Source organism: Liolophura sinensis, chromosome 6, assembly GCF_032854445.1.
Source record: "Liolophura sinensis isolate JHLJ2023 chromosome 6, CUHK_Ljap_v2, whole genome shotgun sequence".
NCBI lineage: Eukaryota > Metazoa > Mollusca > Polyplacophora > Chitonida > Chitonidae > Liolophura > Liolophura sinensis.
Genome location: NC_088300.1, coordinates 70,636,462 through 70,663,178, shown reverse-complemented (window position 1 = coordinate 70,663,178; position 26,717 = coordinate 70,636,462). Strand labels below are relative to the sequence as shown.

General features: G+C 37.7%; 3 protein-coding genes across 3 annotated transcripts; 2 read left to right on the top strand and 1 right to left on the bottom strand.

Annotated features, from left to right (window-relative positions):
* Nucleotides 1-266: 266 nt before the first annotated feature.
* LOC135467513 (octopamine receptor 2-like) lies at nt 267-3,074 on the top strand. Its single transcript, XM_064745286.1, has one exon. The coding sequence runs from the start codon at nt 267-269 to the stop codon at nt 2,055-2,057; it is 1,791 nt and encodes a 596-aa protein (XP_064601356.1). The 3' UTR covers nt 2,058-3,074.
* Nucleotides 3,075-6,653: 3,579 nt separating this feature from the next.
* LOC135467512 (phosphatidylinositide phosphatase SAC2-like) lies at nt 6,654-17,573 on the bottom strand. The gene is made up of 10 exons (XM_064745285.1): nt 17,436-17,573; nt 14,963-15,043; nt 14,358-14,494; nt 13,210-13,341; nt 11,339-11,383; nt 10,774-10,953; nt 9,777-9,963; nt 9,435-9,502; nt 7,335-7,446; nt 6,654-6,661 (listed from the first exon to the last, which is right to left on the bottom strand). The coding sequence occupies exons 1-10, from the start codon at nt 17,530-17,532 to the stop codon at nt 6,654-6,656; spliced, it is 1,047 nt and encodes a 348-aa protein (XP_064601355.1). The 5' UTR covers nt 17,533-17,573.
* A 327-nt stretch (nt 17,574-17,900) lies between these two features.
* Nucleotides 17,901-25,812, top strand: LOC135468587 (DDRGK domain-containing protein 1-like). Its single transcript, XM_064746924.1, has 8 exons — nt 17,901-18,022; nt 19,210-19,341; nt 19,527-19,645; nt 20,054-20,155; nt 22,429-22,551; nt 23,915-23,953; nt 24,190-24,246; nt 25,054-25,812. The coding sequence occupies exons 1-8, from the start codon at nt 17,926-17,928 to the stop codon at nt 25,288-25,290; spliced, it is 906 nt and encodes a 301-aa protein (XP_064602994.1). The 5' UTR covers nt 17,901-17,925; the 3' UTR covers nt 25,291-25,812.
* The last annotated feature ends 905 nt before the right edge of the window (nt 25,813-26,717 follow it).

Here is a 26,717-nt window from a genome sequence, read left to right as displayed (position 1 = left end):
CAGTGAAATGACAAAGTCTGTAATTTGATAACAATAAGGTCATTCCTGATTGGATACTTGGAATACTTCTAAAGCTCTATCATCACAATAATCCTGCTTTATGGTACAGCGAGTTGGGCGATGCTCATTGCCCGTTGGTTGCACATGAAAACAACACAGAGAGTAGCAATTACTTAGCAGGAGGGCAACCATTACTGAAAACAATGACATAGTGTGTATTTTAGTCCAGTCAGAGCACCAGCCTGTTTGCAAATGACATTTTCAAGATGTGTGCAATTTCAGAACTACTGACCTTTTCTAACGAGGGAGGGTTACATTTGCAGACAAACTGTACTGCTCTCAGCCACGTGCTAGCAGCTAGTGAAATGACACAATGGAATGCGACTGTCCATTCAACGCAGATGCCCTTCATTTCAACAGTGGACACAGTGTATTCTTGGAGACTGACCCCTTCACTAACGTCCAGACGGTACAGCTCATTGCCAGTGTTCATACTGGTGGCAGTGTTTATGGGGTTAGTGATTTTAGTGACCGCCTGCGGCAACCTAATGGTGGGAATCGCTCTGTACCGTTACAAAAACCTACGTACCATGTCTAACCTTTTGATAGGTAATTTAGCGCTCAGTGACTTTCTACTGGCCACCACCGTGGTTCCCATTTCTACAGTTCATGATTTGTTAGGATACTGGATATTCGGTGAAGTCATGTGCACCATTTGGCTGTGTATCGACGTGTTATACTGCACAGCCTCAATATGGGGATTATGCACCATTGCAGTGGACAGATATACGGCAACTATTTACCCCATGTGGTATCACGAACAGAGGTCCCCAAAGCGAGCACTGGTGTATGTCATCTTTGTATGGCTTTTTTCTTTAATTGTGTCCTTTGCTCCTTTCATAGGCTGGCGAGACATGATCCCTTACTTTTACCAGTACGATAAGAACACTCAAACATACGACTGTATCCTTTTCATGTTGCAAAGTTACGTCATGTATTCTGCCTTTGGGTCATTTGTGATACCGTTTTGGTTAATGCTATTCCTTTACATTCGGATCTTTATAGCCCTCCACAAGCGCTCCATAGAACTTCAAAAGAAAGCCTCGATTCACTTTCCGAGGTCTGTCACAGTGGACACGTCTTCCCAATTTGTCAACGACTCTTTGCAGCCACAGTGTGAAACGGAGAGCTTTGAACTGCAAACCGTTGTGACAAAAGACAGCTTGACAGGGACAACCAGTTCTGAACAGAATGAAGATTACCAGGCCCAGTACAAAGGGAACTTGGATTATTGCAAAAGTGATGATGCTGACGACTGTAAAAGCCTCTCCCCTGGAGATGCTTCCGATAAGGATCTCATCCCGAAAAAAACCAATAATGGTATAATGATGGCTAACAATAGTCGCCATGCAGTGGAAATCACGGCCAACTCTAACCATGACCGGCACGCCATCCTCAGCCCATCCTACTCTCAGATCAGTGACTCAGAACATGACAGTGAATTTGAAAACAAACATAGATGTAAGGCACTAAAGGGTAACCACTACAAGCGCCTATCACTTCAGCCCAGCCCTATTTCCGTGAGAACCAAATTTATTAAGAGTGTCAGCATCAATCTAGAGGATTTAAGTGTGGAGGACTACAACAGTTCCTACGATGAACAAAAACAAAAACACAAGTCTCGACTGCGGAGAGCCAGTAAACATTTTCTCTCACTACCATGGTCCACGTCTTGCAAACCACTTGGCCGATCTCACCTCACGGCCAGCATGAAGCGCCGGTTTGAGTTACGAGAACAGCGCGCCACTAAGCGCATGGCCCTCATTATGGTGTGTTTTATTGTGTGCTGGATGCCTTTTTTCCTCATGTACATTGCCCGCAGCCTTTGTAACCACTGTTACGTCAACTACCACCTGCAGGCCGCTTTGACTTGGCTAGGCTACGTCAATTCTGCCCTCAATCCCATATTATACACAATATTTAACGAGGACTTCAGACGAGCTTTTCAAAGAATGCTGGGCTTATCTCAGCCCAGACAGGCACAAAAGCGACCTTAATTTACTGTAGCAATTTGCCTGTTTAAATGTCTGCCGTGTTTACATAAGAAAGAATTAAGACAGTTGCTCTTTGAATTCTGTCTATTTAAAGATTTCCTGAGGAATTGAGGAATCAATGACCATAAGGTGGTTGCCCCTACACTTCATCTTCTGGCCCGCAGTTCAACGGTTCATAAACAAACAGACTTTTTTCTCTCGGCTGTTGAGAACACCACTAACAAAACTTTGTTTATATTTCCTCCCCGCATTACTGGCTCCAGCAGCCTTACTGTATGAGCCCCACGCAGCCAGACAAGGATAAGGAAATAATGAAATGAGACGCAAAGAAAAAATCTGTTTGTCTATTCACGAATGTCGAGCTCCATATGTTCTCATCCGTGCTAACAATAACTGTGCCGATAATAGTACACACTAGCTGAGATTTCACCATGCCAACTGATTTATAGCCCTGATTTATCTTTTTCAAAATCGTAATTCATGTCTGAGACACCTAAATCTTGTCTGAAAAGGTAATAATATTCAACCAACTGTTCAGCAAATTCACACTTAGTCCGATTTCACAGTAACCACAGGTGATTTAGGAGAGAGGACAGAAAAGTATGCCATACAACTCCAGCATTTTGTTTTAGATATTGTTAAGTGATTATTCCTGCATATTTATCAAGTTATCAAAGACTTCCTTTACAGTGTACATGAATACATGAATCTACAAGAAATCCACACAGACGGAAAACTTCAGATTATACAAGTTTAAATTGAATGGGTATACTTGTATGTCATATGTTTCCAGAGACCCAGGATTTACAAAAGGGTGATTCCCCAATTTAACAACAGCATACTAAATGGCTATTTGTTTTCTGCAAAGGTAAAACTGTGTGTATTGACACCTGATTTCATGTCTCAAGTATGAATAAAGCAAAAAAGGCAAAATGATATGCACTCTTCTTAAGTATTTTTTTTAAACTTTACTGGGTTCTGGCATTGCAAGCTGTGATCTAAAAATATGTGGGACCATTGCCATATTTTTAAAGAGTACCGAAAGTTCAACGGCCAGCCGTTCTATTGGTTGTTGCTCAAGTACTACCTGAAGCTGAAGGAAGATGTAACCATATTTAAGATCAGTTTGGTCTAAGTCTAGCCCCAACAAGGCTGTTTATGAAAGGCAGTTAAGATGCTTCAAAGATCATGATTTTTAAAGAAAGATTCCATTTTGATTGGTTTATTTATTGGATTGGTGTTTTATCTGGCACATAATTTAACACCTGTGTAAGAAAAAACAAAGGAAACCTGAATATATATATTTATACTCATTTTTATCTATGACAGAAGTCAGGTTTGTAATCTAGGACTGGTGGTCTAATAAACTGAAGAAGTAACACCTGACCATTTGGCTATTAAGGACCCAAAATATGTCACAAAAAAGGCTTTACAAACAGTTTTTATAATCAAAATACTGACACTTGTGTATGTTTAAATGTTAACGATGCTAACTGAAGCATCCTTGCATGCGACAACAATCTCAAATATTATCATTTATAAAATGTAGCTCATGTTGTTAAGACATCTTCACAAGGCCCATATATGATAAGTCAGGTGATTGGGCTAAACAAGATTTCTATACATTGTTATACATCACAAGCTTCCGTCTATAATAAATCACAATGCCACGTTAACGACTCAGAGGTGGGTCAGAACGCTATTTGGATGGGACACTAGAAGTCTGGTAAATTACAGCATTAGGTAGTACAGAGTGCTTAGGCGGTGATAACTCGTCCTGCCCAGATAAGATCGGTAAGGCCATCATCCATCAATTCTACTGTCAGAAACCTCCCTAAATAAACACATGCTTCACTGAATTACATTGGCAAATTTCCACAGAGTGGAGCTAACCCGAAGGGTAATTTTACCAGATCAACCGATTCAAAAAATGTATCAAAGTAATGACATAGATCTGTCCATCAAAACTAAATGAGATAAGGTTCAGTGTAAATGCATGGACAAGCTTGCCTGAATTACATACATTTGATATGATTTTCTCCTAACAAACTAACGGGTAATTTCATTTACTCACATATACTAATTGCCAAGACATGCAAAATTCTGTTTGATGAATACACTGCACTGTCTATATATTCACTGAAGGCCAATATATAGATAAATGTATTATTTGATTCTTAAAGATGCAACAATTTCATGTTCAGACATAACTACCCTAGTTCTTCTACTGTTTAGAACAGATATTAACAGTGGTCAAAGCAAAGAATTACATTTTTTCTCCAAGTCCTGGGGGAAAAGTACAGATGTGAGTATGTTGTTAATTAAATAGACTAACCATGTGAAAATAAATATGTCTGCTACAATTACGTGTATATTGGCTATAAAGGGTAAATCAGGTGTCCCAAAAATTGGAAGAATTACCTTATCTTCTTAACATGATGTACTCATCTGTTAAAGCCATGGCTCAACTGACAGTAGCACATAATAGTACCTCATGGTAACCTCAAAATAACACATGGAACAAAGTCGAGACTAAGAATCACTTTACAGCTAATAGTGGTTGTACGAAAACAGACAGGAGAATTTCAAGCTGCAAATTAAAAGTCTTTATATCAAAATAAAAATGGGGAATTTAAATCTGTAAATTATTTGTCTTATCAATATAGAAAGGAGAATTTCAAGCTGTAAATTAGACGTCAATATAGAGGAGGATTTCACAACATAAATTTCAATTAAGCTAGCTTGATATTCATTCTATGAACACTTAATAAGTTTTATTAAGTTCACTGACTGGTTCGTGTTATATTTCTTAAGAGTTCTGTGTATATTTGTCACTTGCTCGATGTTAAAAAAAAGAAGTTATTGTCAGTTTAAAAATTACATATATGTACATGTCATTATGTAATAACCAGATTATTACATTTGACAAGAATAACAGGCAATCAACTCGTTTAATTTAGTCTTCTCTGACAAAAACTTGTGTCAGTGTTCACACGCTGTCTCCCACTACCCTGTCCCACCTGTTGGTTGGGACAGTTGCCGGGACAGCAGTCATATTTTTCCTTAGTCACTATATAGCTGTTTCTATGTATTGTTTTGTTTTTGTTTGTGAAGGCCATGGGGAAGAACAGTTTTGTACAAATTGACTGAGTTACCTTCAATAAATAAAGCTATTATTTTATAGACATGATTTTATATATAAATAAATTGAAGATCTTTCCACCTCGTTAATATAATTAATAAATGTTCTCATTTTAAAGAAACCAACTTTTTATGTAGCCCTATACCGTGAATTTTTCAGAGAAAGTGTACAGTTAAATATAAAAGAAAAGAAAGGTAAAGGAAATGGGTTTAGTGAATTAGTGAGCCAGCTGCATGCTTCTTATAAATGGACGCACATATTTCCTATTTAGAAGAGGTGCATAAAATGTATGGCAGTTATTCATACCATTCAACATCATGTAAATTTACCTCCAAAAGCTGAAAAGCCAGTATATTTCATACAGAAGGTGAATCAATATGTGCTCAAGATGACAATTCAGGCCTTAATAATTGAACACAGAGTGGACACATGATCTAGCATCACCAATAACCTGAAACATGCTTCAACAGACAAAAATCTAAAATATCCAATCAATTTTTTAACAAGTTCCCTGAAAATAATCATAAAATGCTAGCATCTGTTGAAATTCAAGGCTGCAACGAGCAACTATCCATATCCACATGAAAACATGTTTTAGTGTTTCCTGATGTGAATCCAATTAACTTTTTCACACTGTGCCTATTCAGAAAGATTATCAAGTCAAAAATTAGAAAAAAACAAAACCCAGGGGGAAACAGGCTGTTCAATCATACAGTAGGCTTATTTCATTTTTTCTTCTTTTTTTCCCCGTTATTTGGCAGATTAATGTTTTAATATTGATCCCCTGTTTAATTGTCTGATCACATATGAAATGCCAAACTAAAAATGGCATATTAAAAGTCACTGTTTTATTGCATGGGATACATACAGCAGTACGAAAACAACAATTGTCCACCAAAATCAGGAATACAAACTTGATATTCAGAATAAAACGAAAGCCTGGGGACACAATGTAGACTAAATGTTATAGAATTTTAGATTATTTTTGAGAATCTTAATCACAAATAGCACAAACTGACTACTACTTTATCGTTATACTAAACAAATCTTTCACATAATCTACTGCCCCAAAAGTATGTCACTGTATTACTTTCCACTGCAGTTCACCTCTGTTTTTATACTCAACAATATATGCAGAACACAATTTGCTCAGGGAGCTGCAGAAAAAGTACTCCAAAAAGTCCAATATGTGAAGGCCAAGTGTGAAATATAAAGGTTTGAGGTGTGGCCCCTGGATATTGTTCCAAAATGAGTCTCATCACACATAACAGCTGGACAGAATAACAAAAGTTAAATGGTTTGGTGAACCATTTTTTTAGGTGACAGGCAGTAACAGTGGGACCTGAATTAACAATTATCAGGTTTTTCTATGACATGAAGCCTCTAGATCTCCCAATTTGAGGATAATTTGTGGTTTCACAGCGCTCCTAAATAGTGCCAAATTTTCCTTTCAGTCCTTATGCACCTGATCAACACAATTAAAGATACCCTAGAGGGTAAACCAGAGCCCCTGATGCTGTCCAAATAGCCCACAAGTTGACTTGTCAGCTCAGACTAACACAGAAAGTCCATCTGTACAAATGGATAGCTGATATGTAGCATGGAGTTGGTAAAATGGAGAAATATCGGTGATGTACATGTCCATGGAGGTGTTAGAGTGGCCCCAGGAGTTGTCATTTACAAATACAGTTATCAGCTGGTATTACTTTGGAGTATACATATCAAGGTCACTTAAATTTTACATGCGTGAAATAATGGTATTCAGCATTACAGTACACTTCTGATGGGTTTATAAAGGGGAGATAACTTGTACCTGACAACCAGGGGTTATGCTGTATACAATGATACAAAACAAAGTCACTTCAATGTGATATCAGTAAATTAACGGAGTAACTCTTATCACTCTGATCAGATATCTACTGTCTTTCAGTTCAGAATGGGTAACAAGGAGCTAGGCTCATCAGCTCCAAATATTTAAAATTTTACAAAGTGGATTTTATCATCAAATATATCTGTACATATCTTGTAGTTCAACAAATCCATCAAAGCCATAAAATCAACCCAGAATCTAACACAAAGACAAAGACAAACAGTTAGCTGTGAAGCTAAAGGTTAATAAGGTAAACAAGGTGGCTTACCTTTGTCCAGGACAGGAGGAGGTCTATACTTGAAGCCTGATTGGCTCCAGAACATTGGGGCGGAGCCACGTACTTGGACGAAGGAGACCACATGTGGGGAGTACTCGATCACCTGGGAGAGAACAAAATGGAAGTGAAGGTGGGATGCACTTTCCTATTGAAAAGAATAAAAGTGTGTGAGAGGCTTGACGAAAAATTCTCTATATCTGGTGACACATGGCCCAAAGAGAAGTTCATTCAGAATGTTCCAGAGATGTTGTCCTGCTTTTGGACATTTTTGGCTCTATGGTGTCACAGTTAATCGTCACTCTAGAACAAATTACGCAATGCCCGATGCAAAATGGTAGTGAAATGAACTTTGAGAAGACCTATTAATCGATGGATTAAGGGAATATCATTTACCTTTAGATCAACTTGGGTACATTCACATACTTCTAGGGCACCACTAATCATTTCTTGCTTCCATTTTTCTTTAGGGAATGGAGAATTCCATTTTTTAAAAAAAAAAATTCTTTTTGATGGAGAACACTGGGCTACCAGTCTTATTGAACCGGACATATTTTTTATGTAGTTGCTGATTTTTGCTGATGACAATATTCAAGAATTTTTCACTTATACAATGTCAGTCAGTTTTATGTGTGAAGGAAACCGCAGTGGTCTGAGTAAAGAGCACTTATTCACAAGTTATTGATAAACCCCAGTCAGTCAGAAGTTACTGATAAACCCCAGTTACTGACAAGTCACTGACATTGGCAAAAGACAAGTGGTCTTTAACGAAAGTAAAACTGTGCAAACGTCCATACACAAACTCTGTTGACTGCTTACAGTCACCATGCAAGGACCCACAAGCAGTGAGAGCAAAGGAATGTAAACAATTCTTGTCCACGGTGGAGAATGAACACTTGTCTCGTGTTTTAGTGAGTGCAGATACCCCATACAATTTCCAATTTTAGTCCTATGTACAAAGAGGCTTAGAATGGTATGGCTGGCTTCTGTTTACCACTGACAACTTTTTTTACAAACAAATGAAATGAAATCTTAGTTAAAGATCATTTGTGAAAGCACTGTTCTGCTGCAGTTGATTGGCCCAACCAATGAGGTTGAGTGCTCTGTTCTGCCACAGTTGATTGGCCCAACCAATGAGGTTGAATGCTCTGTTCTGCCACAGTTGATTGGACCAACCAATGAGGTTGAATGCTCTGTTCTGCCACAGTTGATTGGCCCAACCAATGAGGTTGAATACTACTCTGTTCTGCCACAATTGATTGGCCCAACCAATGAGATTGAATGCTCTGTTCTGTCACAGATGATTGGCCCAACCAATGGGATTGAATGCTCTGTTCTGCCACAGTTGACTGGCCCAACCAATGAGGCTGAATGCTCTGTTCTGCCACAGTTGATTGGCCCAACCAATGAAGTTGAATGCTCTGTTCTGCAACAGTTGATTGGCCAAACCACTAAGGCTGAATGCTTTGTTCTGCCACAGTTGATTGGCCTAACCAATCAGGTTGAATGTACTGTTCTGCCACAATTGATTGGCCTAACCACTCAGATTGAACGCTCCGTTCTGCCACATTTGATTGGCCCAACCACTCAGGTTGAATGCTCTAATCCAGTTTTTCAAATGCGGATTAATTTCCGACTAACTGTTAGGTGCCTCGTGAAAAGTAGTTTTTAACTCCTGGCACACCTGTCTCTGCTATCCACTACCATCATGATATACTATAAAAATAAACAAGTGATATTCTTATTTATTTATTTATTTGATTGATTGATGTTTTTGCCATACTCAAGAATATTTCGAATATGGTGTGCAGAAACCAGGCAGTACCCAGGGGAAACATCCTAAGGTTGCTGACAGATCTTCCCACGCACGGCGGGAGAGGAAGTCACTATCAACTCGACATAAACTCACAGCGACCACATTGTTGAGAGGCTCCTGGGTCATTGCGCTGTGCTGGTGCGCTAACCCCCTCGGCCACGGAGGCCCCCAAATGATATTCACTGTGTTAACCCTTAATAAATAATTAACGAAACTAGGCTTTGACAATTTTGTTTATACTTTGCAGGCAATCAAGAAACACAGAGAATCAGTTTTACCTGTTCAGTCTCCACATAATTTGCGCATGCTCCAGTTTCATCTAATCCCCGCTTTTTTGATCGCGTACCTTTAAAGACAAAAAGAAATTTGATTCCCACTTTATCATAGCACACCAAATGTCAGAGAGTCAACAGGGGGGGAATAACCCATATTTCATGGGGATCAAGGGAGATAACAAAATTGATTTGTGAAGATGCTTTTATATCACAGCTATCATGCAAAAAGTATTTTTATTTAAACAGCACTTGCATTATGCATACATGTGACCCAACTGACTTTAAATACCAGAGCTGATGTCATATGGTGTTCCATAAACAAGCATTGATGAAATTATACTTTACCAGCTCGATGTCGGCTCCTGCGTGATATAAGTGAGATGAGAAAGCACAAGCAGTCGGTGTTTTTGGAGAAATCGGGGGTGAGGGAGTTGTCGGCTGGGGAATGGTTCTCGCTGAAGTCCATCACACACCATTCCTGCTGGATGTAACCATGCACAATAGGCTGGATCCAGTGCTGGGCTAACTCATCCTGTAACAAGGCAGCAATTTGACAGTTTGATTGCTTGCTTGATTGATTAGACAAGTAAGTGCTGGGCAAACTCACACTGTAACAATATTAGAGTGAAAGAGTGATCAAACAAATTGTTGGATGATAAACTGATTCAAAACGTCTTGTGTTTCTTTGTCCGTTAAATGAGCAATCATCCACTCACTCAGCCTCTGTTAGGTACATATATATGCATTTGAGATCTTCAGCTCACAGGGGAGGCACATCACCCACTTCACCACCTCTGATGAGAGCTGGGAAAAGTGATGGCTGCCTTTCAGTGCTGTAACTTAAATATCATGTTAAATGTATCTGTTATTTATAGTTTCATATTAATTTTTATTATGACGGGGAATGTAAACAAAAACTTGATTGAGCTTTAACACAGCTCTAATTTTACCTTTATTATTTATTTATTTACTTATGATTGTCTTTTAATGAAATTATCATGAAATTTTCTCTTATATCACAGGGAACAGTCTTATGTGTGGAGGAATTCAGAGTGCCTGTGTTACTGACCCTGGGCAAGCTACTGACAAGCCTTACAATGTGTCATGCAGACATGCAAAACGTATAGATGGAAGATAACTGATCTTCATCGAAAATTAGACTGCATAAATGGCCAAAAGAGTGTTATCAGCCGCTAATTGTCAACGAGGCCCACATGAACAGTAAAAGCGGGGGGGAATTCACTAATCCCCTGTCCAGGGCCCGTTTTTTTATATTCTAGAAATAAAGGTTATCGCATTGGTTTGATATATAATGCAATTGGTTTGTGCTGTACTGTCTTACCTCAGAGTCAATCAGCTCCTTCAGCATATGTCTATTCCAGAAGAACCTCTCGTCAGCACGAACCCACAATGGTTTGGATTTGTCGTAACAGGACTGATGTTGTTGTTGTATGTTTGTGGTCAGGTCCATTGTGTTACAAAAATAGAACCCTTCTCCATCATTGAACATTTTCAACAGTTCCTGGAAACATGAACAAAAAGCAGGTTTTAACAAGGGAATACTAGAGGTCAACCACAACCTACACACCATTCTCTCATTGTCATCATTCAAAACTCAATAAAGACAAGTACACCTTAAGAGTGGTAACATTTATTAGCTGGAGACAAAAAATGCAACAATTTGAATAATATTTTAGACCATTTTACACATTTCCTACAAATGTGTTACCTGTATATGACATGTTCAACTATGAATTTCTTAATCAACTTCGTACATTAATACTTCACAACAACTTTTACATAAGATGATGGCCTGAAAGGGATGACAACAAACACAAAACTTTTTTAGATGAACCTAATCTTTTCTGACATCTGCACAATAAGTTACTGTAACTTTCTACATTTACCTCCAACATTTTTTTTTCAAACTTCTCCTTGTCCTTAACCTCTTTCTGTAATGAAAAAAGACAAAATAAACATTTGCCTTTTAACTCTTGTTATTAAAGCTTGGATCAATTTAAGACAAAGATCCATTACGTCATACATTTTATACGCAATAAAAGGAGTCCAAACGTAGTATGTATCTCAGGGTCAAATTAAATTTTAAGGAAGAAACGGAGACACAAAGGCAGACACTGGCATGAGCTGTGACAGTGCCATCAGTTCTCCTTCACAAAAGTAAAGGCATACAGTGGCATGACCTGTGACAGTGCCATCAGTTCTCCTTCACGAAAGTAAAGGCATACAGTGGCATGAGCTGTGACAGTGCCATCAGTTCTCCTTCATGAAAGTAAAGGCATACAGTGGCATGAGCTGTGACAGTGCCATCAGTTCTCCTTCACGAAAGTAAAGGCATACAGTGGCATGAGCTGTGACAGTGCCATCAGTTCTCCTTCACGAAAGTAAAGGCATACAGTGGCATGACCTGTGACAGTGCCATCAGTTCTCCTTCACGAAAGTAAAGCCAGACAGTGGCATGAGCTGTGACAGTGCCATCAGTTCTCCTTCACGAAAGTAAAGCCAGACAGTGGCATGAGCTGTGACAGTGCCATCAGTTCTCCTTCACGAAAGTAAAGCCAGACAGTGGCATGAGCTGTGACAGTGCCATCAGTTCTCCTTCACGAAAGTAAAGCCAGACAGTGGCATGAGCTGTGACAGTGCCATCAGTTCTCCTTCACGAAAGTAAAGCCAGACAGTGGCATGAGCTGTGACAGTGCCATCAGTTCTCCTTCACGAAAGTAAAGCCAGACAGTGGCATGAGCTGTGACAGTGCCATCAGTTCTCCTTCACGAAAGTAAAGGCATACAGTGGCATGATCTGTGACAGTGCCATCAGTTCTTCTTCACAAAAGTTTGGTTAACATCAATCCTTGTATGCGGGAATAAAATTGTTCTCTTCATATGGAGGGCCTGTGGTGGCACTTTTTGGCATGCTTGGAAGACCCAATGAGGCCTAAGAAGGCGTAAATAGTCATTCAGCATGACAGCCTGTGGCACACTGATTTTTGTTTTCTATGGCTGTATTGTACTGCTTTTATTATCATGATGATATTCTGTCTTCTTTAGCTTTATTTATTTATTTATTTGATTGGTGTTTTACGCCGTACTCAAGAATATTTCACTTATACGACTACGGCCAGCATTATGGTGGGTGGAAATCGGGCAGAGCCCGGGGGAAACCCACAACCATCCGCAGGTTGTTGGCAGACCTTCCCACGTATGGAAAGCCAGCATGAGGAAGCCAGCATGAGCTGGGCGAACTGACACCGACGGCATTGGTGAGAGACTGCTGCTCGCTAACCAACTCTTTTGCTTTAAGTTGATAAGATACATGTTGTGTAAGCATTGGTACATCAGAATATGCAATGCATTGCAATACACAGGGGTTCTTGCTTTTTGTTTCTAATATATATCTGAACAACCCCATGCTTTTTCCAGAGAATTTGGCCAGGCAAATTATGATTATTAGAAATGGGACATATGGTTTCTAAATGCTGGGTAGATTCTGGATCATGATCAAAATGATCTCAAGGGAACAAGTTGCTGTCTGTTTTACACCTGGTACATAGTATATGTATGTTACTCATTGTTACTCAACTAGATTAAAGAGCAACTTTAGTTTTTTTACTCCAGTAATACTTATACTTGGTCATGAAGTTGAATAAGAGAATAAACAATTTAACATCAATCCAGTGGTATTCCATGTGTTACTAAATGTATTAGCAGCACCAGATGACAACCAGGCAATCTGACATGATATACTCTTATGAGTTCATCACCTTTTTTGGCTTGACATTTTCCGCTGCAGATTTAATAGAGCTGAGAGTTTTCTGTAAGGCTCGTTTCTGGCCCTGAGCTGCTTGGGTGATTCTCTCTGGCTTTTTGATGCCAAAATGGTGTTTTCTGCATAACTGAAAATAGAGAAAACATAAATAAATAAATAAATAAATTTGATTGGTTATTTTTTAATACCATATATATAACAGATGACAGATTCATGAACATAGGAAAGCATATTACCTGAAACAAACAACCAAACTTTGGCAACTCACTGACTAACTTAACCATAGGAGATCAGCAAAGATTTTTGGCCGAAGACCAAGCTCAACATGTACCAATATGCCAGATAAGTAGAAAGCAAGAGATCTCAACAGTAATTCAATGCAAGACCACCAAACCAGTGATGAGTACTTATTTAATATTCCCAGGCCATGCACGCCAGTTACTGGGGAATCTCCAAAATTCCCTGTCTGAGACTGGAATTGAACTACTGTAATTCTCCAACCCTTTCGCATCTTTGCAGGATATTTATTTAAACATATTCTGAGGGCTGCCTACAAAATGGGAACCACAAATTTTCACGACAGATTCTGGCCACAACTCAAGGAAAAGCAACACTGACATAATTACTAATATTACTCACCTCGAAAAATTGTGTAGGAAAATAACACATGTTGTATGCTTAGGTTTGTAAAGATATTGAAATTTTACAACATGTCACTGGAACTTCTAATTCAATTAACTAAACTCTCCACTACAAACGATTTCAATGCATCTTGATTTACAAATTATAAAAAGCACTCAGATCTGATGTATGGCACAAATATGTGGTATTATATCTGGGAGTCTGCTTATATATCAACTTCAGAAGCACTGACTCCACCATGTCATCACCTATGACAGAGGCAATGAGGTATCCACTACAGCCCTGATTACTCTGTTTGACCCACAATTTTGTCCATTACCAAATTACTCAATGTGCCTGATTCTGACAGATCTACTGATTTTTAAAAAGTGTATTGACATTTGTTTGAAAAGCAGCATTGTTACCTACTGGAAAAGCCTCAACTTCGGAAACATAAGTGTTTTTAATTACCATTAATTGCCCGTAAAAATGCACTTTTTGTGCAACTACATTATCACTTACGTCAATATCGAGGTCTGCTGGTTCACTTGTGGACAGTGGCAGGACGGCAATTTTCTCAATTTTGAAGACTTCATGTTTATCAAAAAACTTGCCAACAAAATTTGTCTGTCGTATCAAGATTAACCAGTTCTCTGAGTCTGGGGAAAGAAATTAAAGCAATCTATTTCAATAACAAAACATATAACCAGAATAAGGAAGGTATGTGAAAGATTACCACAATAACTGATGAGTCCTGAGTATCAGTAATTGTAGTACTTCCCTACACTACACCTGGCTACGGTCTGATACTGCTATCATATTTCCTCACATATTCAAACCAATGAGAACTTAATTCACAACAAATACGTCTCATTACTCAAGGACTGTTGCAAGAAACTATGTTCACCACAGTGAGTGGGTTAGTGAGATGAATACGTATGACAGACGCTGAACAGATAAAGTTACTGGGCGATGCAAGTTTGTAAAATTTTTAAATACATGCTGCCTTCCCATTATTCACTGAAAAAATAAATAAATAAAACATTCATCACAGAGCAACAAAAAATCAAGCTGTCATATTTCCATTAGGAAAAAGGATGTATGTATTATAATACGAGTTGATGTACCAGGATGAGGCTTGATCTTCCCGACAACACCATACACCAGGCCCAGGCATATTGGGTTCCAGGCCAAGCACAAGTCTGTACCTTCAAGAGAGAGAGAAAATTTACAGTCAATTCACATGCACAAAAAACAAAGTGTAGAATGATAAAAAGAATTCTTAACCAATTTCCACTGGTTAATTATTTATTTCATCATCAGTGCAAAATGTCTTACTCTACACTTTTTGCTATAGTCTGGCTTCACTGGTTTCGCATGAAACATCAGTGCTGGAACCCACAACACCTGGCAATGTTACAACAGGCACTCATCTATCGTACACTATGTCCACCTAATTTTGCTGATTTACTTAATTGTTTAGCCAGTGAGATAGAGCATTACCTGTGTTTATGAAGGACCCAGTTTTCAATACTGAACACAAGTAAATCATAAAATTAAAGTGTATTCATTTTTATTTAATAGCTAATATGTATGTGTTTAGTGTGATATTTACCATATGACTTTCATATCTACTCTGAAATAATGCACATTTTTGACAATTTTAACATTATGTTTGCTGCACAGTATTAATGTAAATGTATTATACTTTGGATGGCCATACCAGGAATAATGGATCCTAAACTTAAATAACAGAAAAGCTATATATCTACGTGTCCATAAAGGAAATAAAGGAAGATTTATACCCTTTTACATCAATATGATTATGTGTGTACGTGTATGATTTCTATGATATTTTTGCACTACTTCGAAAATGTAGCAGAAACCCTGTCTCACCAACATGTATGAAAGCAACAGTGGAGATCAATGAAATAAAGGCTGGTTGAGATGTCTTCTTCAGATGTAGGAGCACATAAAGATTTATACAACACACTACAGCCACCAGGAAATGTTTTCTGACCAATGAAGAGGAACACAAATTCCTTGCTTACATGAAGTACAAGCCTTCAAAACACATTTAATTTTTAATATGATAGTTCTTTCATGCCATAATGACAATTTTTGTTGGCTAATACAATGGCAGTTTTATTTGTAGCAGAATTTGAGGTGCCCAAGGCATACCATTTCGCATAAGTGAAGTACAAAGACTAATCCAAGACCCCACAAACAGTGAGAGTGAGGGAATCTATACAAATTCCCTGTCCAAGGTCAGGTTTAAACTCTTACCTTGTGTGTCCTAGCAATTGAAAGGCAAGTATCTCTCACCACTGAGACTATTTCTTCTTACACATATACACATATATATATATCAGACAAAATGTTTTCAAATGTTTCACACAACCTTCAAGACAATTCACCTTTATACAGAAGTATTGATGCTTTATTGATGTGTGACTATGTTTGCTTTTTTGTCATGACCTATTGCCATTTATCCCGTAAGATGCTCAGTAAAATTTCGGAAACTGTTGATTACTGAACTCCCCAGCATATATAGTTTCACCTTTACAGCCACACAGATAAAATCCTGAGCCGTCGATCATCCTTAGGGGAAATATCCATCCATATTTCACCAAGCTCAACCTGTTCACTGATTCCATTCCCAAAATGGCCACTGTCTTCTGTCTGCTATGATTATGTATACTGTGGTGATCCTGGTTTCACGACTGCAAACTGTGGGAAGGTTTGGCCCAGAAACCAGGATAAAGTATATGATGGGCCATTTCTGTAAAGTTCAAGGCAGCGCAGAAGTTGAACTTGATTATGTATTTTTCAGAATTTTTTCTAGAATGCTAAAAATTGTAAAGGAGTAACTGGACCAGGCTGGCAAGGTTAGTTATCGACTGTTTTCCAAAATTTTATGATGCATCCTTAAGGGCTGAATGCCAGCCTTGACTATAGCAGCACCATCCAAATGTAAAAAATCAAACATAGTCGTCCAAGGCTAAACAACACTAAGGGTAACACAGACAAAAGGTGCATATTGTAGATTACCAATAACTTCTCTATTTTACAACAGAATTTCTCTTCTGCCAACAGTTAAACTTGGAAATGAAATCATTTACGGTTTAGGAAGATATTTTTAAAACCACATTTAACACTTAGTTTGGTGCTGCAACATGATGTTTAATAAACTTGAGTATAAATTTAAGTATATGACAAAAATTAAAATGTAAATCACAGCACAAGTCACACCCACTCGTGTAACTACTGTGAATGCACCATATGCATTCCATGATTTTTTGGGGCGGATACATGACGCTATCACTATCATCAGTAAGGTATTAATTTTTACTGCGGAAAGCAGCCCTTAAGTGAAAATCAAGTGAAACAAGTATTGTAAAACACCCACATTATTTTAAAAATATTTCTACTGTAAATTCTCCGGCTGCCCTTAAGGCTTTCGGAAAATATTCGGATGGAAAACATACACGGTTGAGTCAGGACAAAAAATAAAATAAATAACAGCAGACGATAAGAGTTAGGTGGAAACCTGTCAAAATGCAGTTGGTTGACATTGAGCGTTGCGAGAGACATACCCACCTTTGCCAGCTTTTACTGATCCATTGAAACGATTGCACCATAGACTGTGTTCTCCGTCCACAAGAATATAATGATCACTGGCTTGGTACAACTCCATAATATTCCAGATAGATATCGCAATTTACACCATAGTAAATGTTAAATGAGCAGGATCATCTCAGAACGGCGCGCCTCTAGACAGTAGAGGGATAAAGCAGGACTTGATAAATAAAATCGGATACGGACAAATTTGTATTCCTTTAACAGTAAGATATCATATAATCCAATTATTTACATTCTTAAAAATTTAATATTACGTACAGAAAACTAAATTAACTAAGTATTAAACATAAATTTGTCAATAAATATTTACTGAAACGATGGTCCGTTTTCTAAGTTTTTGCAAGTTTGCAAATAATTGCCAGTAAGAGACGCGTACATTACCGGGTACAACGTTATTACATTGCGAGAAATGTACTAGTGACAGATGTGATAGCTGTCCAACAACATCATGGATCCGGTGGTGTACATTTCAGCAGCTGTTCTGGTTGTTTTCCTTCTCGGTGTCATTTCATTTATAGCTAAAACAAGAAACAATGGAAGAATAGGTAAGGATGTATAAGAAACGTGTTTAGTTCGTTTGTTTACCCAAGGAAGGTAGTGGTGATCCGTATGTTGATGTCGGAAAATGGCCTCCAAATAACACGTGTCAACTGTCATTCACTTCCTTCTGATTATCATAACGGATAACTTGATGAATAACCTATGTAGCTGTAATTGAGGTTATATTAAACTTGTACGTGTTTTAGTCTAATTTAGTATTTACCTCCTCAAAATGTAATTCATTACAGCAGCGAGAGGAGCATTTAAATATGTTGCTGTAATGCCTATTTCTAGGCTGGGAGTAAAATTTAGTCCATGGGAAATTTTCCGCGTCAGGTGTTAGCCAGATTTGTTCATTGATTAGTATTTAAGGCTTTGAATCACGTCGGAGATTGCTCTGACGTTAGGTTTGGCAAAAATTTTTATTCATCCAAGGATGGCCCCAAAGCAATGTCCAAGCACACTCCATTTAAAAACCTGATGCAGTTACTTGCCCTTGTCAAATATGTCAAGCTTGTCAGTACAGGTGTTCACCTTGAGCATCACCAAAATCAGAATTTCGGATCCATGAGGCGCTATCAACAATAAATCAATGGATGTAAAGATAAAGAACATAAGTGTCTGCAACTTTAAAGCCATTAAGACCTATTTGATAGATAATTTTTGTCTCAAATGCCATGATACACTGCCATGGTAACTGCATCAGGTTTTTGAATGGGGTGCTCTCAGACAATGTTTGGGGCCATCCATTGCCGAACAAAATTTTGCCAAACCTAACGTCAGATCAGGACTAATTTGTGGGTGTAGGAAACCCAAGTGACTTCAGCTCCAAGCAAAAACAGTGATAGCTGGATTCAAACACATGGCCATATGGGTCAAGGATCTGATAGTGGCATCAAGGAAGACTTTTCACCATGTGAGCCAGCAAGGCCCTTACAACCTCTCTGAAAAGGTTCTCCATATCCCCATTCATTAAAACCCACCTCAGATTACTGCAGCCAGATCGCTAGGCGTTGCTTTACCCTTATTGGTCAGATTTAGACAAAGTGTTCACATCCAGTCCTTGTTGACTTGGCCTGGGTTTCTACCACATATCATGTAAACCTGATCACAGCCTTTTAATTTAATTTTAATATTTTTGAGCACAGTGTAAAACACTGATCCATTTAAAACCTAAATGGATGTGTTTCAGGTGAAGGTGTGAACGCTGGAAATGAAGCTCCTGTGGCTCGTGCCCCACCTCTACGTAATGTGGCTGACCTACCAGCAGCGGCCCGGAGGAGAGGTGGGCGGAGGCGAATGAGAGTCCAGAGAGACGACAGTGGTAGGTGAAAGCACCTGAATCCAATCCAAGCATCAGTAGGTGTTGTCAAACTGGTATATTGGTCTCATGACTAGATATTTTGAAAAAAGAAAAACCAAATCAAATTAATTTCCGACATATTTTCAGTGAAATGTGATGTTAGGTACGTAATCAGGTTAGTATTGAAAACCTTGCTGTTATCTCAGATGAGGAAGTGTATGATGAAGAAGAAATGTTTAATGACATCGCTGAACCAGAGGGAAAAGTTGGCGCAAAGAAGCTGAGAAAACTTCAGGAGAAGGCCGAGAAGAAGGCAATGAGAGAGGTAACTGAGAATACAGTATGCTTTTTACAGTGTTACGATAGTGTTGTGGCACATCTTTGGGATTTCACATCATTGCTTTGTTGCATGTTGGGTTTATTGTCCTGACAGTGTACATGTCTACATTGATAAAAGTTGCCTAAAAATGATGTGTATATGCTATGAAAGACTTATGGTACTTGAACAGTAGCTTTGGATTTTATATAATTGTATAATTGCAAATGTCTCAAAGACATGTCTGTCAGAACTTCTTCAAATTTTCAGGAATAATTTTTGTTTTTTTTGAAACCGAAAGATTTCATATTTTTAGGATGTATTCCAACAGATTCATGAAGCATGATATAAGTATAGCTGTTGACATGCATTGTGGATGGGTTTGTTATTGTTTGACTTGAGCCCTGTCGTTTTCAGCAACAAGAGCAGGAAAGAGAAGAACAGAAGAGAAGACAGGCTCAGCTAGAAGAGTTAAGGAAAAAGGAAGATGCCAAAAGAGCAGCTGAAGAAGCCATTGAGGTAAACTCCATCTAAATTTTGAAGACATTATGTTCTGTCGTAGTTTTGTATTTATTTTCTTTATCAGAGTTGGCACATTATACAATAGATTGCTTAGGTCTGTGTGATGATACATTCTGCTTAACAGTCAGCTATATGTAGTTGTATGAAATAGTATATATTTATATATATATACATATATATAGTACAGTTCAGGTTAAAAGTCAAAACCAGGCAGGAGATTAGCACGATCCTAAACGTCTTGTGAAGAGTTTATAGAGAGCTTATAAACAGTCAGTCACCTGCAGAGTCAGTGATATGTCCACTGGGATTGATCACACACACGTGGCTGAGCATTGGTAGCCCTACACTCTGATTGTGGGAACTTGAAAACGGAAAATATAGTTTTTTGTTAGAATGATTTAAAGATTCTTGAAAGACTAATACAATACATGAAACTGAAGTAAAATATCTGAAGTGTGTTTTGGATAGCAAAGTGGTAATTTTTGTTTAAGTAGTGATTTATGAGCGAGTCCATGCGAGATTTGTAATGGATCATTAAAACTAGCTCAATCTTCATCTCCCATAGCAAGTTCAAAGATGGACAAATATCTTTCGTGTCTTCCACAGAAGGTTTTCCTTGTTGTGGAAGTCATTTGCCGGTGAAAAATTATCTGCTACTCAGTGATTTAGAAAACCAAATTGACACCTTGGCGCTAACACACTGTGCAGGAACAGCAACGCGGTATTACAATATGAATTTCGTGTACAGAAGTGGTAAAAATTAAAAACATAATACAGGACAAGTTAGATTTTGACTGTGACTGTGGAAGTTTGTATGAAACCATGTGGGAAAAGCACCCACATAACAAACGCATGAAGGAAAAATATAATTTGTTTGAAATGTTTTTCTCACAGAAAATGTAATCCGATAAGAATTTTCCATTTGCACCAATGCACTTTATTTGAATTTTTGGATTACCAGACACATTGTACCTTTTTTTTCTGACTCTGTGACTACAATATGCCTTAATGGAATTTATTCCACTCTGTTAATTTATGCTTAACAAGACATGAGTTGAACCAACACCCAGATGAATTCAGATAGGCCTGTCAAAATTTATTTGTGAACTTGAATAAAAGTTGAGGCAAAATGTATGTGAATAGCTTAGGCATGTATCCGTACACATATGAATACGAGATTTTTTTTTTCAGTTTGGACAGTAATGATTTGGCGTTAACTATACTTGTGTGAAAAAATATCATAGGTGTTTATTCGGCAGCATCAGCAAAACAAATTATTTTAGGAATAATCTGGGATAAAGATAGATGTCTGTGTTAATCTCAGGCTTAAATAAAATATTCGTAAGTGTCATGTGGAGATCTGGAAAAGAATCCATACAGGCTTAGTGTCCAGCAGTGACACTTTGCCAGAATTGAAGAACAATAGGCATGTTGTATTGGAGTAAGTAAATAATACTCACAAATGTCAAACTTTATTAACTGACGTACACTGTATGGTTTTGAAAATTGTAAACAGCAGGAATAAATTAATCTCCCAAAGCTGGCTGCTGGGGCTAAATTCACTGTTTCTGTGGAAATCACTCTTCTGAAAAACTCCCCGGGTGGCAATTTGGTCAGCAACTGAGCAAGTCTGTACAGACAATCAGCAGATGTAGGCTAATCTTGAAAACTTCGTAAACACACCAGTCAGATTAAAAAAACAATACACCAGCCATTTCAGGCTACTTGTTGAAAACACTGGTAGTTGCGGCTCAACGTACATGTCCCTTCCACCGAAAGTAGCGTACACTGAAAGGTCTGCAGCCTGGTGACGCCCAATTCTGACATGAACATACATGTTTTGGGTTATCTTTTTTTTTTTAACTTTTTTTTTTTTTTTTTCATGAGGCATACATGATCCTTGCAGTGATATGTATGCATAATGTTATTGAGACATCACCTGAATACAAACACGACAAATGGCAAGACATGAGCGTGAAGGATCACACAGATGCACGGCCACACGAGACGTCTGCCAGCGTTGTGGCAAGGTCCTAGATGGGAAGCATGCACTATTGCACATGCTTTATTCACAAGAAAGTCGCATTAGTTTGTGAAATTTATGGGAAGATTTGGCCAGCTTACTATAAAATATCTGTCACGTTTTTCTATATGAAAACAAATCCTGGACAGGACAAGTGGATTTCTAGTAAACCTCTAGCAGGTAATCTAGCAGTTTCATTTTAAATTTTGGGCATGGTTTTATTTCATCTTCATTTGAAAAAAAATAGGCTGAAGAGGAAAGAAAACGCAAAGAGGAGGAAGAAAAGAGAGAACATGAGGAGTACCTAAGACTAAAACAAGCTTTTACAGTGGAGGAGGAGGGGGAAGAGGATGCTGCTCCAGATCTTAATGTAAGTCCTGGATATCAGTGGGTGTAGAGGTGTAAACATCTTCAGATGTTAATGTAAGTCCTGGATATCAGTGGTTGTAGAGGTGAAAACATCTCCAGATCTTAATGTATGTCCTGGATATCAGTGGGTGTAAAGGGGAAACATCTCCAGATCTTAATGTATATTCTGCATATCAGTGGGTGTAGAAGTGAAGACATCTCTAGATCTTAATGTATGTCCTGGATATCAGTGGGTGTAAAGGGGAAACATCTCCAGATCTTAATGTTTATTCTGGATATCAGAGGGTGTAAAGGGGAAACATCTCCAGATCTTAATGTATATCCTGGATATCAGTGGATGTAGAGGTGTAAACAACTTCAGATCTTAATGTATGTCCTGGATATCATTGGGTGTAGAGGTGAAAACAACTTCAGATCTTAATGTATATCCTGGATATCAGTGGGTGTAGAGGTGAAAACATCTTCAGATCTTAATGTATGTCCTGGATATCAGTGGGTGTAGAGGGGAAACATCTCCAGATCTTAATGTATATCCTGGATATCTGGGTGTAGAAGTGAAAACATCTCCATATCTTAATGTACGTCCTGGATATCAGTGGGTGTAAAAGTGAAAACATCCCCAGATCTTAATGTAAGTTCTGGATATCAGTGATTGTAGAGGTGAAAACATCTCCAGATCTTAATGTATGTCCTGGATGTCAGTGGGTGTAGCAGGGAAAACATCTTGAGATATGAAAGTAAGTCCTGGATATCGGGTGTATAAGGAAAAAAAAATTCTAGGTCTTAATGTAATTCTTGGATATCAGTGTGTTTAGAAGGGAGAAAATCTTCATATCTTAATGTATGTCCTGGATATCAGTGGGTGTAGAGGTGAAAACATCCCCAGGTCTTAAAGGAAATCCTGGATATCAGTGGGTGTAGAAGGGAAAACAACTCAGGTCTTAAAGTAAGTCCTGGATATCAGTGGGTGTAGAAGAGAAAACAACTCCAGGTCTTAAAGTAAGTCCTGGATATCAGGTCTTAAAGTAAGTCCTGGATATCAGTGAGTGTTGAAGAGAAAACAATTCCAGGTCGTAAAGTAAGTCCTGGATATTAGTGGATGTGGACAAGTCATTTTGGATATGGTTTAGTCTGCAAATATTGATACAAGGTTTACCGAGTTACACAAAACTGTTGAAGTGTAAATTCAATGTTTAACATCATATATGTTCTTGTGTAAAACTTGAGTATTTAATTATTAAAATAAACATACATGTATTTATGTATTAAAAAAACAAATTGCATATTAACAACCAGAGCAATCTGTAATACAACTAACTGCAACACTGGTGGTTATCTTGACAAGTTTTTTCTCTTTATTTCAGTCAGAGTCATTATTACAAGAATTTATTTCCTATGTCAAGGTATGGTTACCACAATTGTTAACATCAGTAACTGGCAAGGGATGGATTTTGTGGCTTACCTGAAATTTTTAATTTTTGCCTTTTTAATCAGAGTTGCGTTTGATTTTAATTTAATTAACAGTGAGTATAATAAGTAAGAGATTAATATTTCTCTATTTAATTACAATTTATTTGTACTTTACAATTTGTCATTTATATTTTATTTGCTTTAAATAACCTGTGTTTGTATTTCATAGGAGATGAAAGTGGTGATGCTAGAAGATTTAGCTGCACATTTCAAACTCAGAACACAGGTAAACCAGTAATGTTGCACTTAACCTAATTCCTCAACCTTTTCACATATCAAAGAGCAACTTTGAGTGCAATTTATGCACATTTTTAATTTGATTTTGAGACAAAATTACATTGGTTGGATTGGCCAGTTTCAAGGTTTCACAAAAAGTACAGTTTTATCAGTCAGCACAGAATAATGCCTTCAGAATGTGTTTGAATACAAACCTTGCAAACATCAGAAAAGGTTGAAGAATTACAGTACTTTTGGAAATAACTGGGTAACTTTCGGTGTATTTTATGCAAATGAATTGTTTTAACCGGAAGACAAAATTGGTTGAGTTAGTCAACTTCAGTACTTCACAGTAGTATAACTTTATCAGTCTACTCACAAAGCTTGCGAATAAGCCAAGAAAAAAATGTGTATAAAAAAATTTAAGAATTACAAGAAATTATTAACTCTGTACTATCAAGATTTGGGTGTTCATCTGATGAGAAGAGGACCTGCAATAACATAGTTCTTCTTGAAAGAACATAAAACCCAAATCAGCTTTGATATCACCCTTATTGTGGTAAATGGCCCAGAATCTGGCTGACAACAGAGTTGCCCATTTTGATATTTCTGGAAGGTATATTTGGAAGGTTGGATATCCTGCTGGGAAAATGAAAGTTTCAGCTCCAAAAGTAATTTTTTTATGACATTTATTTGTTTCTAAAAATTTCATTTTTTGGGGCGAAATGTTTTGTCATTTATCATAGTTATTGCAGAGGGGCAGAGCTTAACAATCCGAGAAGACATCCATCTGTGGGGTTTTTTTTTTTGTTGCCAGGATGCCATAGACCGTGTTCAGGAGTTGCAGTCTGAAGGTGCTCTCACAGGTGTGATAGATGACCGGGGAAAGTTTATATACATTACCATGGAAGAACTTGAGTCAGTGGCCAAGTTTATACGTCAGCATGGCCGAGTATCCATCACAGAGTTGGCTGAATCCAGTAACAGACTGATTAACCTCACACCAGACAATGCCGAAACAACCAAGAAACTTCTAGGAGAAGTATCAGCATAATATTGCGCTTAGTTTTATGTTGTTTTTCATGGAATTTTTTTCATTCTGTGAATCAAGAAATATCTGAGATCTTCCACAGCAAACAGCTGATAGATTTGATGTGCAGCATTTAGGGGATTTGGGCTTAGATGGTTCTTCAGAAACTCACTCCCAGAAGCAGATTTAAGTGAATACATTGTTCATTGTGTACAATTCTGTCCTATTTATTTGTTATATAACAAAACATTTAGATAATTTGAGAGGATTCAGACAAACAAATGATCTGAATTAGGACATCAGAATACAATGGTAATTTATAAAAAAAATATACAAGGTTTTCTTCAAAAGACGTGGAATTGTTAAGCTTGTTCACGTGGGATATATAGTGTTCACAGCATCACAAGGTGTGTTTCATCAAAAAGGTCAAGTCCTGTTTTCATTAGACAACAATTTAATATCAGCATGTAAATAAAGTGATCTGTTATGTATATAAGGATGAAATATCAAGATTTCCATCTTGAATAAAAGTGATATTTTTAACAATGTACAGTGTATTGTCACCATATTTTTAGTACATTTGTGTTTATTATATGTCTCGATTTGTTGTCCTGTATAAATATAAAACTCTGTAGGTGGGAAGGTCTGACAGCAGCCTGCGGATGGTCGTGGTTTCCACCGGGCTCTTGTCTGGTTTCCTCCCACCATAATGCTGGTCGCCATCGTTTAAGTGAAAAATTCATGCGTACGGCGTAACTGTTTGCCAAACTGTAATTTATCATGCTTTCAAAATTTGCAATATTGATTAGGCTGAGAAAACAGGGAAATGGCTACTATTATTTTAATAAATCAGTGAAGTGCTCTCTTGATGCATTTGCCTTATATCCATGTTGAATATCAGATTTATGAAGACAATAAAAGTTACCTACAAAGGTGTATGTTTTTAATTGATGTGTGTTTGAACAAATGTAAACAATAATTTCCATAACTGTGTTAAATATGGTAACACACCTAAAATTTCAACCCTCGAAATGCCTTTTTGGATGCAGATAAATGTCGTGAAATATTGCTTGTGGTGATGAAACTTAAGTTTTTTTCCAGTTGGATATTCTCAGAATCAGGCAAAATGCACAACTTTGTCAAGGGTTAAAGCTTTTGGTCATTTCATGTCGTTTGGGATAAAGGGTATTGTGAAGATACTACATTACTAAGCACAGAGTTTTTAAATTACTTTTTGTATGTGTGAAAAGTACACAGACCTGCTCAAAACTATGCAGTAAGATTGGCCAGTAAAGTTAGTACTGTACTGAATGTAAGTAAATTCTATCCGTGGAAGAAAAAATAGAATGGAGTGTGAATGTACACTAAGTGTAGATACACCTATACATGTTAAAATTGGGTATGCGGCATAATTCATGGCTGCAAACACAGTTAGAGGGGAGGTTACAGCC

Bases quoted from the DNA above. Each gene is read 5' to 3' on its own strand.
- LOC135467513 (XM_064745286.1), top strand. From the start codon at position 267: ATGTGTGCAATTTCAGAACTACTGACCTTTTCTAACGAGGGAGGGTTA.
- LOC135467512 (XM_064745285.1), bottom strand. From the start codon at position 17,532: ATGGAGTTGTACCAAGCCAGTGATCATTATATTCTTGTGGACGGAGAA. The intron at 15,044-17,435 runs GTGGGTATGTCT...TCTCTCTTGAAG, and splicing joins ATCAGTAAAAGCTGGCAAAG to GTACAGACTTGTGCTTGGCC. The intron at 9,503-9,776 runs GTAAAGTATAAT...TTGTCTTTAAAG, and splicing joins CAGGAGCCGACATCGAGCTG to GTACGCGATCAAAAAAGCGG.
- LOC135468587 (XM_064746924.1), top strand. From the start codon at position 17,926: ATGGATCCGGTGGTGTACATTTCAGCAGCTGTTCTGGTTGTTTTCCTT. The intron at 19,342-19,526 runs GTAGGTGAAAGC...CTGTTATCTCAG, and splicing joins AGTCCAGAGAGACGACAGTG to ATGAGGAAGTGTATGATGAA. The intron at 19,646-20,053 runs GTAACTGAGAAT...TGTCGTTTTCAG, and splicing joins AGAAGAAGGCAATGAGAGAG to CAACAAGAGCAGGAAAGAGA.